We start from the raw sequence: 17,710 nt of genomic DNA on the forward strand, positions 1-17,710 counted from the left end.
ACTCAAAAGATCTTTTTTTTTTTTTTGTACAATCCCTTTACCCATATCCATCTACACTGCACAACTCTAGCTTATTCCAGTGCAAGGATTCAGGGGGGCGGGACTATCTCTGGTGAGAGGCAGGGTGCAAGTCGCTAGTGAGAGGCTTTTAATAGTTGTTGATCATTACGGTGCAACCAAAAAGCTGTGAATATAATCAATACATTGATGTCAGAGACACCTAAACACCACATGAGAACATGCATATGGAAAATAAATACACTAAATTCCTAGTACACTGAATTGGGAAAACAATGTGAACAGCTGAAATCTAACATTAAATGGAGGCCTGTGTTTCAGAGACATTTATGGTCACTAACCTTTAAAAAAAGTGCAGTAATATCTCAAAGGAGGAGGAGCAGTTTTAGACAAATGAATGCTGCTGTCATTTGTGCTTAGGTTCACAACATAAAAAGGCAACCACAAGGGCAATAATCACTTTATAGCTACAAGTAGCTAGTACTTTATCTCTTTAATTCCAGCTGAAACCAACCATTTCAAACTGCTCATGCAAACAGGGTCCATTCCTGACCATAATAATACCCGTATAATGAGGAGATTTACCCTGCATGGATACACTTATTTAAGCATAATCTCGATTCACTAAATGACTCATCTCTTTACCATTTCTCTGCCTGTGTGCTTTTCTGTGGCTAAGTTAAGCTAGCTTTATAGCAGGGGGCTGATGAAGGTAGTGCCAGTGGGGAGCTCTAAGATTACTGCTCAAATTGAATAAAGGAGTCGACACATTACACCAGCTTAGATGATACACCCCACTGCACTGATTAATTTCAAACCACCCACAATGGCATTTGGAGACGCGTGCAACTCACACAGGCAAGTTGCACTACCGTTCTGTCTTTTAACACCATCCTCACCTCCATCACCATTTTTCTTTCTGCTCCATACACACAAGCTCATAACCACTGACTGTGGCCTCTGCCTCACAACTTGAGTTCATTACTGCCTTGGCAGGGTTCCTCAGATGAAATTAGAAAGACAACAGGAATGACACAGAGTGTAGTAGTGGAAAGTTTACCCGGGGTGAAATCAAGAGCATGTGTGTGTGTGTGTGTGTGTGCCCACGCTGAACAAATCTAATCTAATCTAATCTACGCTGATTCATGGGCAAGCTTGTCTGCATGCATTTGCGATACACTTCCTCTTAGCGTATGCATTCAGTCTAAGGGATGGAGACGGAGGAGCGAAAGAGACAGAACACTCTCTGACAAGGGGACACAGCATGAACACGACTCTCTGGGACAAAGTCACAAAGCCTGTCTTGGCAGGACCACCAGTTTCTGTCAACAGTGCAGCCTGAGTTCATTTGCAGGCACCACTGCTTGTGAAACAGTTACATACTGCAGCTCAAAGGCTGGATTCAAAGTGCTGAGACGCCGCTGTTTTTTGAAGCCAAACACAGACAACCAGCAAATCTTGAAGGAAATTGTCAAACACATGCAGCAAGACAATACACATCAGACATTCAAACAAACAGAAAGTTAAGGTTTTGGAATGGTCATGGACATTGTGACCATAATCCAACAGAAATAACATGAAAGGAAGCAGCTCAGGTGAGGAAATCCACAAACGTCCAGAATTTAAGCTATTCTGTTTGGAAAAATTGTCTTAAAAAGTCATGAGCAGAACTGATCAACAGTTATTAAAATGCTTATCTGCTGTCAGTGCTGTGCAACAGCTTACACAAGATACTGAGAGAAAAGACTCAGTTGCTTTGGTCTCTGACAAACATGCAATATTTGGCTATTTTACTCATAAACTACCAGGTTAAATGGTTTTATTTAATTTATTTTAGGTTTTAAATAAGTGGTTCCCAACCCTGAACCCCCTAAATTTGTAATTAGTCAAAAATAAAAAGGTACTCAGTCGGCCACACTTTCAGGATCCAATTAATTTTGGTCCATGTCCTGCCTGGTTTAGCAAGATCAAAAAGCTGCTGGAGCTACACTAGTGGAGTAGTTCATGTCTATAACCTTGATTTTTCCTGCAGCTATTTAAAGGAAGGTGATATGTTGATAGCAAAGCATGATTTCAGCACTGGATGGGTGGGGGAGGTCAGGGTGTCTTCTCAAGGAAAATGGCTTGGGAAGCACTGTTCAAAATCATATTCATGCATGAATAAAGAAATTTATATAAGGGTCGCCAAACTTTAAAGCACTACAGCCACAAAGACAATTCAGCCACAGTAAACTGTGTTATTGTTTTAAAAGCAGGAACTGATTCTCAGTGGTTTTCTAATAAAAACAGTCAAACTTAAACTAATGGAATTATCACATGAAAAAAAAAACAAAACTGTGAAGAAATCAAAGTAAATATATCCTGACTGCTTCGACCCATTGCACCAAGTTTAAATGAATATTCTCTCTTTCAAAGGCCAAAAACAATCTTTGCGTTGTTGCTAAGAAAAACAAAATCAAGTGCTTTTACGTGGCTTTCACTGAGCCTTTGTGTGAAACCCTCAGGGACGAGAGAGTTGAGAACATAATTAGATTTTCAGGTCTTCCAAACTCACTGATGTTTTTGGATGATGATTTAGTACATCCAGTTCTAGGGAGATGTAGCAGCAGTAGAAGAAAAACTGAAGCTTTCCTAAAGCTAAGATGTTTCTTTTGTTGTAGCTCATGACTATAATGCAATTCTTCTTTTTGTCCCAATCAGGCTTCAGTATCTCAGGTCTAGTGTTATGTAGTACAAGTGGCCCATGCTTAATATCCTGTATTCTCTACAGAGGAGATGACTGTGGCTTATCCACCAGGGAAGCGTGATTCAGATCACAATAAGCTGAAACCTAATTAGATCTGTTTGTCATCACTCGGATCCTCTGTGGGGCTGTGCAATACCGCACGTTGCAACCATACACCCAGCCTGTCAAATGAATTCCACACAGTAAATGGAGCAGCAGCAGCAGCATATCTTTTTCATAGCTACACCCGACTCCATTTTAACTGGACCTTTCTTTTCTACTTATTATAAGAGGGAGATGTGGGGAAATCAGTTAATTTTGTGAACATATTCTGTTGGTCTGGGGTCTCCATCACATAGTGCAGTGTCCTACAGTGAGCTCCACACAATCCATTCCAGTTTAAGAATAAGGAAATAGCAACAGGGACTGATGCAAAGCTTTGAGCACCCTGGTCAGTAGTGGCAATGCCCCATTTTGGAAATCTTTTGGTCCTTTTTGTTTGGACTGCTGCACATTTTTCCCCACAAGAGTCACCAAATATCTTTGACCCATGTCACAGAATTCCTTCATTTAACTTGATGGGAGACCTTTCAGTGAATCTAAGGTACCTCAAACATGCTTAGTTTTAAATCTTTATTCTTTTTATTTCAATATTTTTTTAAAGGGTATTTAAAATGCCTTGAAACTTCATTTTAAATAGGAAATATTTACTATTTATGTACTATGTGACAAAAAGACAAAATATGTTAAAATACTTATTTAATCACTTTTGGTTGAACCTGATTTTTATTTTTGCTTTTCAGCAGCTATAATTGTACATTTAACAGTTTTATTTTAGTACTTAAAAAAAAAAATCAGTGCAGACAATACAGAATAAAAGATCATTTTTAAAACCACTCCACTAAGAGGGAGAAACTCAATGACAATATCTTGGCATCTTGAATCAGGCTCCAACACAAACAGTTGAAAGGAAATCAGAGCACCACAAAGTTGTTTGGTTCAAAGCAGGGCTGCCAAAAGTCGGTCCTCGAGGGCCACTGTTCTGCAGATTTTCCAATGTTTCCTACTTCAACACACCTGACTCAAATTAAATAGATCCACCAGCCTAAGTTTTGCACAATGACTGATCAATTTGAGTCAGGTGGTTTTGGAGCAGGGACACATCAAAAACCTGCAGGATTGTGGCCATTGAGGACCGGGGCTGGGTACCCCTGGTTCAACGTATTTTAGGTCATGTAGAGTAGAGAGAGTTTTATTAAAATACAACTCTAATATCACTACAGGTTTTCTCGCTTCACAGTGTAGGTATAAACACAGCTGCCACAGCTGCTGAATGGTTGGACACGTTTTGATGAGTCAGTATTTAGAACAAACAGAAGATGCATCATCTGATCTTACCCAATGATGACGAATCACTGTTCTAACTTGAGATCAAATCTCTTGATTGACCAATATCCTGTATGAAACTCCTTTTCTTTTTACCTCTCACAAAGCAAAACCTAAAAACTGATCCTGCATAAAAAGTTGAAGACTAACCTATCTTAAACTTGAGGGAATTTTTTTATATAATATACTCACTCGATTATTCAAAGTAATATCAATAAATCACATTACCTTTGATTAATTGATAAACCAGTGGAAAATGAACCATAGCATTCCACTGATTTGATCAAACTTTAGAATGAATTTGTCTTAAACGGCTTAATTCCTTTAGTCACTCAATAATTTATTTCTGTGCACAGCTTCATACCACAGCATGTTAACAGCAATGAACACCAGAGCTTGAAAACCAGCATGCAATCACTCAAATGCACACATCTGGAGTTCAAAGGACTGAGCAAATGCGGCTTTCACATTTGACTTCTTTTTTTGTCTTTTTAGGAATTTAATTCCTTCTGGGCTCCAACACGAACCTCCAACAGAGAACCAAGTAATACAGTTTGGTTCATAGATTTTTACTCAGTTTAGGATAAAGAAAGTAACAGACACTTAAGAGTTATTATTTAGTTAAAATAAAAGTTCATGATCACTCTCAAGTCTTCTTGCTAATGGACATTGTTTTGGGTAAAACCAGCAGGAGTTGATGCTCATGTTAAATGCCTGCACCTCTAATGAAGCAGAGTCCCTGAGCGTGGCTCAGTAAGAGGCAGAGCTTGGCCATCTGTCTGTCTTCACAGTATGCAAACAAGTCTATGTGAGTATCTTGTGGTAGGGGAAGAGGGGCAGGTCTTTGGTGAAAGTAGGAATGTCCATGATGGCTATGGCACCTGTCATCTTGGGTGATGCAGGAAGGAAGGTAAGCTTCGAAACCTCGCCATAGGTAGAGCCACTTAAAACCTCCTCTTTGTCCTCTTCTCCTTGTTTTTTACCACCAGCCTCGTCATCATTCTCTTCAGCACCAAATCCCACCACCTTAAGGAGACAGAAGGACTTCATATAAGTGCGTTTGAAAACAATAAAAGCCCTAACCAGACAAACATAAACATGATGATACTGCTTACATGCACACTGAGTTTGCGGCTGCTTTGTTCACGATGTCCTTGAAACCAGGAAACAAGCTCCTCCCTGGTCATCTGCTTCAGAGCCTCAATCTGATCAAAGACAAGAAAACACAAACACACAGGTTTTTATTTTTTTACTAAAAATCTAACAGTAACAATATATGTAGCTAGTTGTGAATAGTTCATTTAGTAATGTTCTCCATTCTCTATGACCTGCTGCTGTAGTTGGGCCAATCTGCAGAACCAGATCTAGAAGAGCTAACCTTTTCTGGATATGTGGTTATTGTTCCTTTTTTTTGTTTTGTTTTTATCTGAAGTGCAGGAAATACAAATATTGCCAGATGTGCTGTGGTCAAAATGATTTTCAAAGTCATCTAAGACTAACAGAGCTGGAATTTTAATTACTAAAGAAGAGTCAGGAGAGCAATAAACTGATTAACAGACACATTAGCAAACCCTAAACCACACAGTAAAGTGAAATCTTTCTCTAGTAGTCTTACTGGCCTTAACTTATGGCCATTTTACATCAACATGAGACAGAATTGAAATCTTCTTTTTTTCCCAAATTGACCAAAAATAAAGTTGAGCCCTTAATCCCCAGCTGAGCGAAGAGTGACCCGTGGTAATATTAGTGGTGGTGTCATATTTGATGGGTTGGACAGATGAAAGTGTGCATGACGCCCTGAGTTATTGATGCAGATGTGATTACAATAAAGTGGTGGAATTCTAGGCTAGTTCACTAGATGGCACCAAAGTCTAAAAAATTCTGAATTAAACCAGTAAAAGCAACAAAACTAGGTTGATTTAAAAAAAAAAAAAAAAAAGGGGGCCAAGATGGTCCAAGCTGGTGAAATTAGTTGGAGGTTTAACCATCACTAAATAATTCATAGTCTTTCTAAGCCAAATGCAGAGTTACGTGTTACTTCATTAATTCAGGTTTTCTCTTTTCCTTTCTTAGATTCAATTTCAATTAAACTAAATTCACAGCAAAAATATTCAATTCAATTAATTGGAATTCAGTTATGATCCAATGGGGAAAGAAACTCTAATTAATAATTATTTGCATTAGTCCAGAGCATTTTCATCTTGTCTGCTCAATTGTACATACAAATAGGTATATAAATAGCTAATTATTTAGCCCGACAATCCTAACAAATTTAACTAAAACTAAACCAAAGTGTCACTTGAATTATATTGATTTAATTTTTTTTATTTAATTCTTTATATTTGTATTAAGTACAACTACACAACCCAAACAGCAGAAGACAGGAAAGCGATGGCGAAAGACAAAATGTGAACACACACTGCGTGTGTTCTCCTCACCTCTCTGTTGAGCCTGTCGAACACGTACTCCTGCGTAACCACCTCTGCCCAGTTCCTATTCACCTCCTCACCAAGGTGTGTGTCCTCACACTCCTTCATCTTCACCAAAGCGGTCACCTGCATAAAACACACACACATAAAATTCACACAGCTCCTAAACACCATTTATTGAAAGGTATTTATAAAAAAAAGCAGAATTAAATATGCAACTGAATCTTAAATTATTAGGATTTTTTTTCTTTATGCACCAAGTAACTTTTGACATTTCTAAAAACTTCTTACTGAAAGTTGGAGCCTCACAAATACACTAAAGGATCCACACACAGACCTGTGTACTGAAGGCCTCCTCAGTCAGAGCATTGAGCTTCTCCCCAAATGAAACCAAGAACTCCTCAATCTTTAACTCCACCAACTCAGTACTGAGATGAGAGGAAAGAGATATATTACAGCTGTGGGTTGAATTGGATTCTTTAAGTCATTTATCAGTTGCTCTCCCTTCAGCTTCCAGGGCTACATTTATAAATTGTAGCTTGGGAATGGATGAACAGTTAGATATATCATACGTTAGTTTTGGGAACTGCGGTTAAGATAAATCGTATCTTGCTGTGGGCAAATTAAAGGTTATGACTACTTTGCAGACTCACTTAAACTTGGTGGCCTGCGTTTCCACAGTGACAGAAAACCCCAGAATGCCTGAGGTGTTCCTGCAGGTGGGGTAGACATGGTATCTGTAGAAAGACGGCAGTCAGGATCAGAGAAAGAGCAGGCAAAAAAAAATTATGGGACATTTCTACAATCAAATTATACATTTATAGCTTCAGAAAAGCATTGTTCCAGGATTACTGGAGCATCGGAAGAAATAGAAAAGTTCATTTCCACCCATGTCCTGCAGTATCACAAACTAGAGAGACTCACCCCAGAGTCTCTTTCGTCCTGAGGAAATTAAAGCAGGGCTCCTCCATGTGCATCTGTAAAACAATAACACAATCAAACGTGGAAGGATGACAAGGTGGGCTGACAAGATAAACGGACAAATGTAAGAGGAATCAAAAAAAACTCACAATTAACAGTTCCATCAATGTGTGTTCTCTTAAAGCTTTGAGCCCCGACTAAAACAGAGGAGGGCAAGAAAAATGAGTGAATGATCTACTATACTACTTCTGATCTAGTATACGAGTGTATGTGTTTACCTGGTAGTAAACAGTGACCTCAGAGTTAGCGTCGCCTTTATTAAGTGATTTGACTTTACAGATGTGGTGCTTCGGAGGGAGCTCCACCACTCTGAACTTTACCGGCACCTCAGCTCGCAGCTTGGAGAACTGCAACTTACTGAAAAAGACACAATTAAAGTAGGGGGAAGGGGGAATCATGGATGGTCCACTGCTGTGTGGCTCTAAACAAATCTAATTGTTAAGCATTGGTATTCTCATTAGAATTTGTATTAGTCAACTTACTCTGTGACATACTGCAGGAACTGCACAGACTCCTGTGAACAAAATACAATAAAGGGCAATGAATAGGCAGAGATAGGAAACTAAAGAGGGGAAATCAGCAAAGCGTGGGGGTAGTGACAAATACACTCAGCATTAACTGAAGGGCAGACATAAACATCTGCAGATTTGTTCCAATCAGCCAATATTATTGTCAGTAAGTCGACTTGTGTGTGTCCCGACTGCTCTGCACTCACAGCACTGCTGAGGTTCCCCTGCACCAGTCCCTCTGCATATAGCTCAGCCCCCCAGCTCCGACTGAACTCTATCAGCTCTTCGATGGTCGGCCCGGCTGTCAGAGCCTCATACTTCTCCACCATGGACCAGCGAGAGTGCTCCAAGATCAACAGACGCACATCCCTGAGAGAAAAGGATGTGAGCATTAGTGAAGATAACAAGGGATGGCATGTGTAGGAGGCTTTTCTGTTCAGGGATGTCACACAATTCGCCACTAGAAGGCAATACAGACTTGGTTATGAGTCATGAGATGGAAAAAGTCAGCGGAGGAAAAAAAACAAAACAGGTATGCAACGTACTTGCCGAGTTTCTCAGGTTTAATGAGGATGTTGAAGTAGGTTTTTTTTAACTGCTCTGTGAACATGCTGAAGACATCAGGGGAGACAGAAAAATCAGCCAGGTGGTCAATAATCAGGTGGAACAGCAACTGCAGAGAGAAACGTGGTCAACGAGTGAGACAAGATTCTACATTATTTCAGTGTGTTTTTTTATGCTTGTGGATTTATTACACACATATCTATGCATGCTCTAATATCTGCACAGTTAGGATGGATGTATTTACTCACAGGCAGCTTGTGGTTGAATCCTTTCACTTTGATGATCAGGCCGTGCTCGCCGGCCACCAGTTTATACTCCAGCTGCGCCACTTCGGCCTCATAGGCGGGCTCTGCCAGATTGTGGCTCAGGATGTTGACCAGCAGGTCAAACAAAACCACACTGGAGGCCAACGGGAGGGAGAAAGGTGGAAAATAGAAAGGAAAGATTAATGTAAGATGAAGTAAAGGAAGGGAGAGGGTGAGAAGGGGCAAAGAGGAGAAACAAGACAGATTGAGGCAGAAGAGAGGAAGCAATGAAATGAGAAAGAGATGCATATAATTGGAGGCAAGGGGGAGGGAGAGAAGAAATAAAAAGTGAGGAATGGCAGATGTTTACAAAGGTCAAAACAGAAAACAAAAACAGACACTCCTTTCACAGAATCATATATGAGCCTTAACTTACTTCTTAGCAGATTGTTGGATTACTGGAGAGATCAAGTGGAATCTGATGTAGGCTGCAGCAGAAGAGAGGCCAGATCTTCACTACTGCTATCAAATGTCTTAATGGAAGCATCTTTTATGCTTAACAGACTAAACAAAACAAGTATACACACTCACACACCTTTTGGGATTTTGAATTTGTTGTCCTTCTTGTACCACAGGCAGCCCTTGTCGCTGTCGGCTATTCGCACTGGGAAGTTTGTGTCTGGGCAGTCAGATGGCTTCAGGGTGAATTCGGTGGCTGAAAAAGAAAAAGAAAAAAGAAGAAAAAAAAAAGCACATCAGCAATACCTCATCATCTGTACAATGTCATAAATAATGGGTGAGTTTCAGCAAGTCAGTGGAGCCAGTTTGGGCATAAACATGTAACACGGAAAAAAGATGATGCCTTTCAGGAACTTATCCAGAAAGTTTGGGGTCAAAAAGTTACGAAAAAATTTCATGGTTAAAAAGCAAAACTGAGCTAAACTTGTTTAATTCATAATATAAACTCTGCTCCGTGGATTTAATCTGTAAAACGAGCTGGATCTGTGTTGTATATATATATTTTTTGCATTAGTCAGCATAAGTTTGTATTTTAACAGCATCTGGCATATTAAAGGGGTTGGTTCTGTTGTTGGATGTTGTGTGAAAACCATCACCAGCAGCTTTTTTCTGTTTATCTTTGAAGAGGAAATGTGCTCATTTTACCTGCTAAACTGTGGTTACAGCATTGAAAAAGTTGAACTTCTTTGCAGCCCCGTAGGTGGCTTGACAAAATCTGATGAAAGCGCTGCAACCAATGCTGCTTCAGTCCCTGAAAACAGCTTAGTCCAAGTCTGCTCATTCTTGATTTTTAATTTAAAAAAATACATTATATGCAGTTCCCAACAATGCTACTATCTTAACTTGAAAAGATAGAAATGTGTCTTCAGTTCCTTACATCTTAAATAACCTCCCCCTGACTTATTTATTATCTGGGCAAGAAAGTCAAAAGCTAACATGGAAAAATATTATTTTAAACTGAAGGCATTCTTATAAAAGATAGATATAAATATTTACATGGATGCCAAAGATCCAATAAGCTGACTGTTGCATGTTGCAAAAAAAAACCCAAAAAAACCATCTAATCAGAATGAAACTCAACATATTAATAGTGGGTCTGCCCACTAATCAGATGGAAATATAGCAAAAGAAAAAAATAAACTTTCCCCCAATTTTAACTGATAAAATTATATTCATTCAACAGGAGAATTTGAGCACAATTGAGCCCATTTTTGTCATTATACTGCTCCTCTTTCTGGAGCAACAGTCTCAACAGCACATATCACACTTCTTCTGCTGTTGATGAAAGGGAAGAGTGAAAGTGGACCTTGTTTAGCTCACAAAGTTCCCCATTCATAAGCAGTCCAAACTGAATTTATTAATCAAGAATGAAGCATTGTCATCAGTCCTTAATTCTTTTCAAGTCTACATGTTTCTTCCTCTCAGAAACTCATGTCACTTTCCCCCACATGGCTAGAGGACAGGTAGAAAAAATGGGATTTATTTAATCCAGAGACATTGAAACATTTTCCTGTTGATCATACAATCAAAAGATTAACATCACCCCTATCTATCAGATAGACAGACAGAAATCACTCTGATTGAGCCAGTCTGATCTGAACAAGATGTTTGCATGATGCTTTTTTTTATTCTGGTTGAAATATTAATGTGAATTAAAGTCATCCATGTAAACAAAGAGTCTTTCCTACTTCTGTCGCCATGCTGCTGCTGGCTGAGCTGTTAAAACTCAGAAAATTAAAAAACACTTAATGCACAGCAGCTCTCCATTGGACTCAAATTAAGGGATAATTAGAAAATTTGTTGGAAAATATAATTATGGCTTTACTTACTACAGAAGCAACTTTAGAAAAAATACACAGTTGGTTTTCTTAATGGGTTTAAAATCACTTGTTTTTTCTGTCAAGAGTTCACAAATCAGCTTTGGTGACTAACACTAAAGACTGAACCAACCTGACCTTCCTTAGAGAGTGATGGCTGTATTTGCATGACAAATTAATAAAGCACAAAAGCAAAGAGTGCTGTACAGTCTTATTCATTATGATCCTTCTTTGTTTTTCAGATACCTGAAACAGTTCTGTCGCACAACAAGCTACGTTTACAGCTGTTGTGAGCAAATAAGTTAACCCCTTAAACCCTAGGGTTTTTGGAGGTGTAGTTCGGCTGAACAGACCTACCCAAATTAAATCAACAATAACTCTGTAATTTTCAGGTCAATATACATAACCTTGGTCTCACTGGATAGGTAAGACCCTATGGAATATAAATCCAGTGTCAGAAACACTGTGAATGTTAATATGCCTGTGCAAATTGTGATAAACCATAGGTAAAAATAAAAAAATGATCCTCGCCTAATTGTTTTTTATTTTACACAGATAAACACGTCATGATAGAAATCATAAAGATATCACTGCATGCATTCAGCAACTCCTTGACTACAACTGTACAAAGTTCCATGAGAATAGAACAAAGCCCATAGCTTTTATGCAGGTTTTAGTGTGGATAGTACCAGGCGGCCTTTCCATTTGGCCACTTGGATACCCAAACTGTGCCAAATTGTGCTGTGTCTGTATTTCCTCCAGAGCTTTAACACGGTGTATTGGGTTTTTTGTAATTTCTTGGACATGTTTATGGCTTTTATCCTTTGTTCTGAATGGATAGAAAGGCAAAATGAAGCAAAGGAATAAACGTTGTTCGATATTCGCTCTTTCCGGTGCGCCCATGTGCGTAACTGCAGCAAAATGGCAATGATGCTCCTTTGTTTACGAGGATTGTTTTGAGACTGACGTGAGGTGCTTGGCGAATATCTTTTTATGCTTGGTATCATATGAAAGTGCAGCTTTACTAGTTTCATTTCATACCCAATATGTTGGGGTGGAGTGAACAGATCACGCGTTGTGTTGCATTTTGTTTCGGGTGTTACTCGTTATGGTGGCACTGTTGTTTGTGGCATATGTATTTTAAAGTTGTTATTAAACAAATACTTTGTTGACTAAATGCACTTGGGGAGTTGATTTAGTGGCATTAGGTATTCTTCTTTGAGACACATTATAAATAAAATATCTTTACATCACTAAAGTAACTTTTTTACACACATGAACTTGTGTTTACACCTGTTAGACCCACCGGTGGGTCCGTCGGGCTTAAGAGGTTAATGCACCTACCGATGAACTTGTTCTCTGCAGGAAGGTGAAGGTCGCTGCACGGCTCCAGGTTTCCTGTCCACCGCTCCATCCACTCCTGCTGGATGTCTGTGAATTTTCACACTTATCAGACAAGAACTATTTGCATTCATTATCTAAATTAAGCTGTTCAGTCACTTAAAAATTAGTCACTTCTTTGTACTTTCTCTTCATTTAAATATCATTACTATCACCACAAAAAAAAAAAAAAAAAAATCTGGGAAGGGACCAGCAGACTAACAGTCATTAAGTTCCTTAGGGTTCTGTACTTGGATCAATACTTTTCACGTTATACACGCTTCCATTAGGTTTAACGATTAGACAGCATGGTACTGATATGCAGCTGATACTCAGATTTATTTATCCATGAAGACTGATGACACCCATCAGTTTGTTAAATCACAAAGACGTCTTGAAGATACGAAAGCCTGGATGACTGAATTTTCTCCTTCTAAAATGAGAGAAGACTGATGTTGTCTTTGGAGCTGAAAATGACTGGATGTTATTAATTTGGCTTCTAGTACTACAGTGAGAAACCTTGAAATTATTTTTGACCAGGATTTGTCCTTTAAACAGGTTTCTAGAACCGCCTTCTTCCACGTAGGTAATATTGTTAAAATTAGGGACATCTTGTCACAAAATGATGCAGATAAACGAATGACTCGGCTAAAATTTCTTATGAACTGGCTTGTATGAAAACTGATTGGATGACAATAGATTGGCTCAAACTGACTGTATGTAAAGTGTCCTGAGATGATCTTGGTGGAAATTGGCGCTATCCAAAGAAAGCTGAATTAAATTAAACATAGACACACACCCTCAACACTGTATTGTGTGCCAAACCACTTCTCCCTGAGGGGACACTGGCCCTCGTGTTCTGGTGACAGCAGCATCAAGTTAGCTTTCTCTGGGGTGAGGAGGGACAGAGCTGCACTGATCACCTACAAACACACACACAAACAAAGAGAAGCACACAAAAACAAGTCAGCTTTGCAGACAGCAGCAGTTTTTCCTCAAGTTTTCTAAATTACTTGTTTATGTGAGAAGAATTCAAGCTGCCAATCACAATAAGATGCAGAAAACTAAGCAGAGGTTATTGTCATCACAGAAAATATGCAAAGCCAGATTTAGTCTGTAGCTTTTCATGCAAACCAACACCCACTATAAGTCCTGAAACTTGAGCAAAAGATTTCTTCCAGAAAAAGGTGTTAGCTATAAAAATATAGCAAAGAATGCATATTTTTCACATCTGAGTGTCTCGTTTCATTAACACCTTTTTCTAAAAAAAAAAAAAAAATAATAAAAAAAAGGAAATGCAGCATTCAGAATACCCTGAGGGTGGTTGACACCCATAACTACTGAACTACTTACTTCTGGATTGTACTCAAACATAAGCTGATCTCCTGTCAGGAAGTCCTCCTTAGGGAACAGTTGCATGTTTTCACAAATGTCCTCAACATACTCTATGGGGTCAATCTGGTAAAGACAAAGAAAAATATACGTTACACCCATACACCATTACTGATTGTAACTCAAAATTTCTTGGCTATTTGTTCAAAACATATCACAGACAGCAGCTTCTGGGTGTTTGCACTCATACCTGCTCCTGATAGTGAAATTCATTCGCCTCGATTCTCTGCACCTCTTCATATATTCTGCATGCAAACAGGTAGAGAGGCAAAGTTAGAGCTTTTATTTATCCCTGACAGAATCTCAGACGTCATACCAGCATTGACGCTGATCATGGAAGGTAACAACAGGAAAAATAACAAAACAATAAATATACAGAGGAACAATGGGCCAACCAGACACATTAAATGTCAGTATCCTATAAAATGTTGAATTTACCGTGTCCTGCCCCACAATGTGCCAGACAAATAAAAAACAACATTTTATTTGGCTGAAAATGTGTCTCTTAATCTGCCTCTGAGTGTTATTTAGAATTCTGTGAGTGTGTGTTTGGGACAATGCCTTTGCTGTGGTCCAAGTGTCTGCAACACCTTCAGATACTGGAACACCAGATGAGTCACCTGTTCAAAAGCAGATAAAACAAAAAAAAAAAAACAAAAAAAAAAAAAAAAAAAAAAAAATTTTTTAAAAAGCTTATTATAATAAGTATATTTTCTGTATTTGGATTAAGTTTTTCCATGTCTCATAGATATTCAGCTTAACAACTCAGCCATTTTATTGGGATGCATAGACAGAAATGTGTTTAGATTGGGCGGATTCTGCGCTCATGTCAGCATGCTAAAAATAAAAAGGACTGCAAGCAGCAGATTATAGCTTAGCTTGTTTTAGGACTGCAAACACTCCAATTTAACTAATTAACACATTATATATCTTTATTACAACAAGGTTATGCACCATGCTATTTCTTGGCAGGACCAGTTGCTAAGCAACCAGCTGAGAACACAGAAAGGTCACTGGTCTTAACCTTGTTGCAAAAAAGCGAGAATGTTGATGACAAGAAAGATCATATTCCCAGCAGGGAAATGGTTATATAACAGCAACTTAAACTTAAAAAAAAGATAAGAAATTATGACTGAATGGCCACTGGAATGGAGAACCTTCAGTAACGGTCTGGGAAGTCTCCACAAAGTCAGAGCACCGTAGGGTTTGGATAGGTCCATTAGATGCATGTAAGACAGCACTAAAGTGGTTGTTTGAATAAGATGAGCCTTTCGTTTTTTTCCCCCCCCCGACTTCAGACAAGCTACATACGAGAAAATGTTCAAACATATATGAAATGTAACCTGACCTGAAACCTATTAAGATGCTGTGACATGACCTAAAAATAGCAGTTCATGCTCGAAAACCCTTCAGTGTGGCTAAATTACAACAATTCTGCAAAGATGAGTGGGCCAAAATTCCTCCATAGCGCTGTAAAAGACTTATTGCAAATGATCACAAATGCTTGGTTGCAGTTGTTTTGCTGCTAAGGGTGGTCCAACCAGTTATTAGGTTTAAGGGGCAATCACTTTTTCCACACAGGGTGATGTAGGCATTGATTTTTTTTTTCTCCCTTAATAATAAAAACCTTCATTTAAAAACTGCATTTAGTGTTGTCTTTGATTAATATTTAAATTTGAAAAGAAAATCAAAGAACAAGAAAAGAAATCAAGAAAGGGGCAAACATTTTTCACACCACTGTATATATAGTCTCCAAGCCTTGCTTCTGATAGGGAGCATCTTTCTGAACTGCTGTGAGTTATTTAGTAGCCTACAGCATTATCTTGGAGCACACTGACATTTTGATGATTAGACTGACAGTTTTTAGAGCACCCATCCCCTGGCTCTAGTCCAATTATTTAAAAACATCTTGAGGAAAAAAAAAAGAAGATTAACTCAGAAGGATAGCAACATGGGTATTATAAGGGACAATGCCTACTGGCTTTTAACACAGCCACATCCTTGTAATTCCATGTTGTGCATTGCACCTCCAGCAAACAAATGACTAAAACTAGGCCACTAACTTGTTTTACACTCGACTACATTATATATCATAATAAGTCTCCTGTGACTATTTATTTATTAACTTCTTCATAAAGGCTTTGCAGCCTGAAATATGACGAGCAAACAGTCATTCTATTGAATGATCAGCCACTGCGACTGAGGTTAACGCAAGAGTTGTCATGGAAACTGATAATGCAGGTAGCTTCCTTGAAATTACCTTTTCCATTAGTGAAAACAAGACAAACAGGACAGCTGGGTCATGCTCCCAGTTTCTGCTGTCTCTGTTATTAGTTCCTATCACTGAAGCGTATAGAAGCATTCCGACGTCTGCATCATACAAACAAAATGAAGAAAAGCACTGATCCCTTTCGATCTGACAACAAATAATAAATGATTAGCAAAAGATAAATGTTTCAAGTAATCAGGGCTGAGTGTTTCTTTTTTTCTGTTTTCTTTTTGTTTTTATCCAGGAAGACAGAAAAGAAAAGTTGGGAGAGTTTTATTTACCTGGTAGAAGTTCAGGAACCCCTCATCAGTCAGAGTGATGGAGATGGAGAAGATGGAGTAAGTGGTGTTTTGGTCAAAGCCAGTCTCACTGTTTCCTCCAAATAAATCCAGAGCCCAACATCTACAGATACAGACAAACACATCAGGCATTCATTCACTTGAAGACTTAAATAGAGCTGGTAAGCAGATTAAGTGTTGAAATATGTGCAGAGCATTAAGTCATAGAAATGTCACTTCAAGTTTCCTGGATGCAAGTAACTCCAAAGCTCAGTGGTCTTGTTGGAGCAGGGAGGATAGTTTGCAAAGCTCTTTTAGAAAATGTCATTGCTCTTTAGTCTTTGTGTAGGGAGGCTTTAATTAATTTTAAAGCACAAAACAAGTTGGGTCATCATTAAAAGAAAGAGATGATGAGCACACATATAGAAATGATCATCAATAAAAGGCTTCACGCAGATTGAAAATAACTTAAAAAAAAAAAACACACAGGAAGACTTAAATAGATATTAAAAAACTGCAAGAGGACTGATATAGCCATTAGAGTCAGTGGTGTGTATTTCAGAGGTAACAACAGCCCAATTTCAAACCAGACTCTTGGGCCTCGATATCATCTAAATTCAATACAAACGGCCTCTGTCATTTCTTCATTGTTTTTTTTTTTTTTTCCAACTGCAAATTGAAACGGAGTACACTCAAACTTCACCCTCATCATTTATCAGCATGTGGAAACAGCACACAAAATGGACAGGAATATTTTATCCAAGTGGTGCTGATGGCAAAGGGACTATTGGGTGGGCTCTTGGTATTGTGGGACTACACAAGGTTTTGCAAATCACTTTCCCACTTAATGACAAGAGGCCTGCTCTTCTACAGCCACATCAAGAGATGAGAATGCATGAATCATATTGTCAAGTGGGATGGCAAAGTATATAGTTTGGAGATGGGGGCTCAAACACCAAGAGCTTACTGTGAGCTTGAAAACGCTCATATATACGCAGCAAATTGAAGCGCTTTTAATTGGGATTTAGAGGACCCTCAAATCAGAAAAACAAACAGACAGAAGCAATAACACTCACTTCTTCCTCAGCACTGACAGGATGCTTCCTGTGCCTTCATGGCCAATCAGCCATGAGATGTAATGGAGAGGCTTCACTCTGAAAAGAAGATGGAAGAAAAAAAGAACAAAAATCGATGATGA

The 17,710-nt window shown here is 38.7% G+C and overlaps 1 protein-coding gene across 1 annotated transcript in view; it reads right to left on the reverse strand.

Moving 5' to 3' along the window:
* Positions 1-4,604: 4,604 nt before the first annotated feature.
* Positions 4,605-17,710, reverse strand: part of LOC121631015 (nardilysin-like) — a 28,734-nt gene continuing 15,628 nt past the window's right edge. The window contains exons 12-32 of the mRNA XM_041971617.1: positions 17,589-17,666; positions 16,516-16,636; positions 14,527-14,585; positions 14,156-14,210; positions 13,927-14,031; positions 13,373-13,496; positions 12,538-12,624; positions 9,453-9,572; positions 9,294-9,345; positions 8,861-9,011; positions 8,594-8,721; positions 8,255-8,417; positions 8,022-8,053; positions 7,758-7,896; positions 7,629-7,676; positions 7,483-7,535; positions 7,212-7,295; positions 6,896-6,986; positions 6,568-6,684; positions 5,245-5,334; positions 4,605-5,155 (exon numbers count right to left, since the gene is read on the reverse strand). Of these exons, the coding sequence (XP_041827551.1) occupies positions 4,934-5,155; positions 5,245-5,334; positions 6,568-6,684; positions 6,896-6,986; positions 7,212-7,295; positions 7,483-7,535; positions 7,629-7,676; positions 7,758-7,896; positions 8,022-8,053; positions 8,255-8,417; positions 8,594-8,721; positions 8,861-9,011; positions 9,294-9,345; positions 9,453-9,572; positions 12,538-12,624; positions 13,373-13,496; positions 13,927-14,031; positions 14,156-14,210; positions 14,527-14,585; positions 16,516-16,636; positions 17,589-17,666 (2,119 nt within the window). The 3' untranslated portion in view covers positions 4,605-4,933. The remainder of the gene's footprint in view (positions 5,156-5,244; positions 5,335-6,567; positions 6,685-6,895; positions 6,987-7,211; positions 7,296-7,482; positions 7,536-7,628; positions 7,677-7,757; positions 7,897-8,021; positions 8,054-8,254; positions 8,418-8,593; positions 8,722-8,860; positions 9,012-9,293; positions 9,346-9,452; positions 9,573-12,537; positions 12,625-13,372; positions 13,497-13,926; positions 14,032-14,155; positions 14,211-14,526; positions 14,586-16,515; positions 16,637-17,588; positions 17,667-17,710) is intronic.

Source organism: Melanotaenia boesemani, chromosome 20 (genome assembly GCF_017639745.1).
Source record: "Melanotaenia boesemani isolate fMelBoe1 chromosome 20, fMelBoe1.pri, whole genome shotgun sequence".
NCBI classification, from domain to species: domain Eukaryota; kingdom Metazoa; phylum Chordata; class Actinopteri; order Atheriniformes; family Melanotaeniidae; genus Melanotaenia; species Melanotaenia boesemani.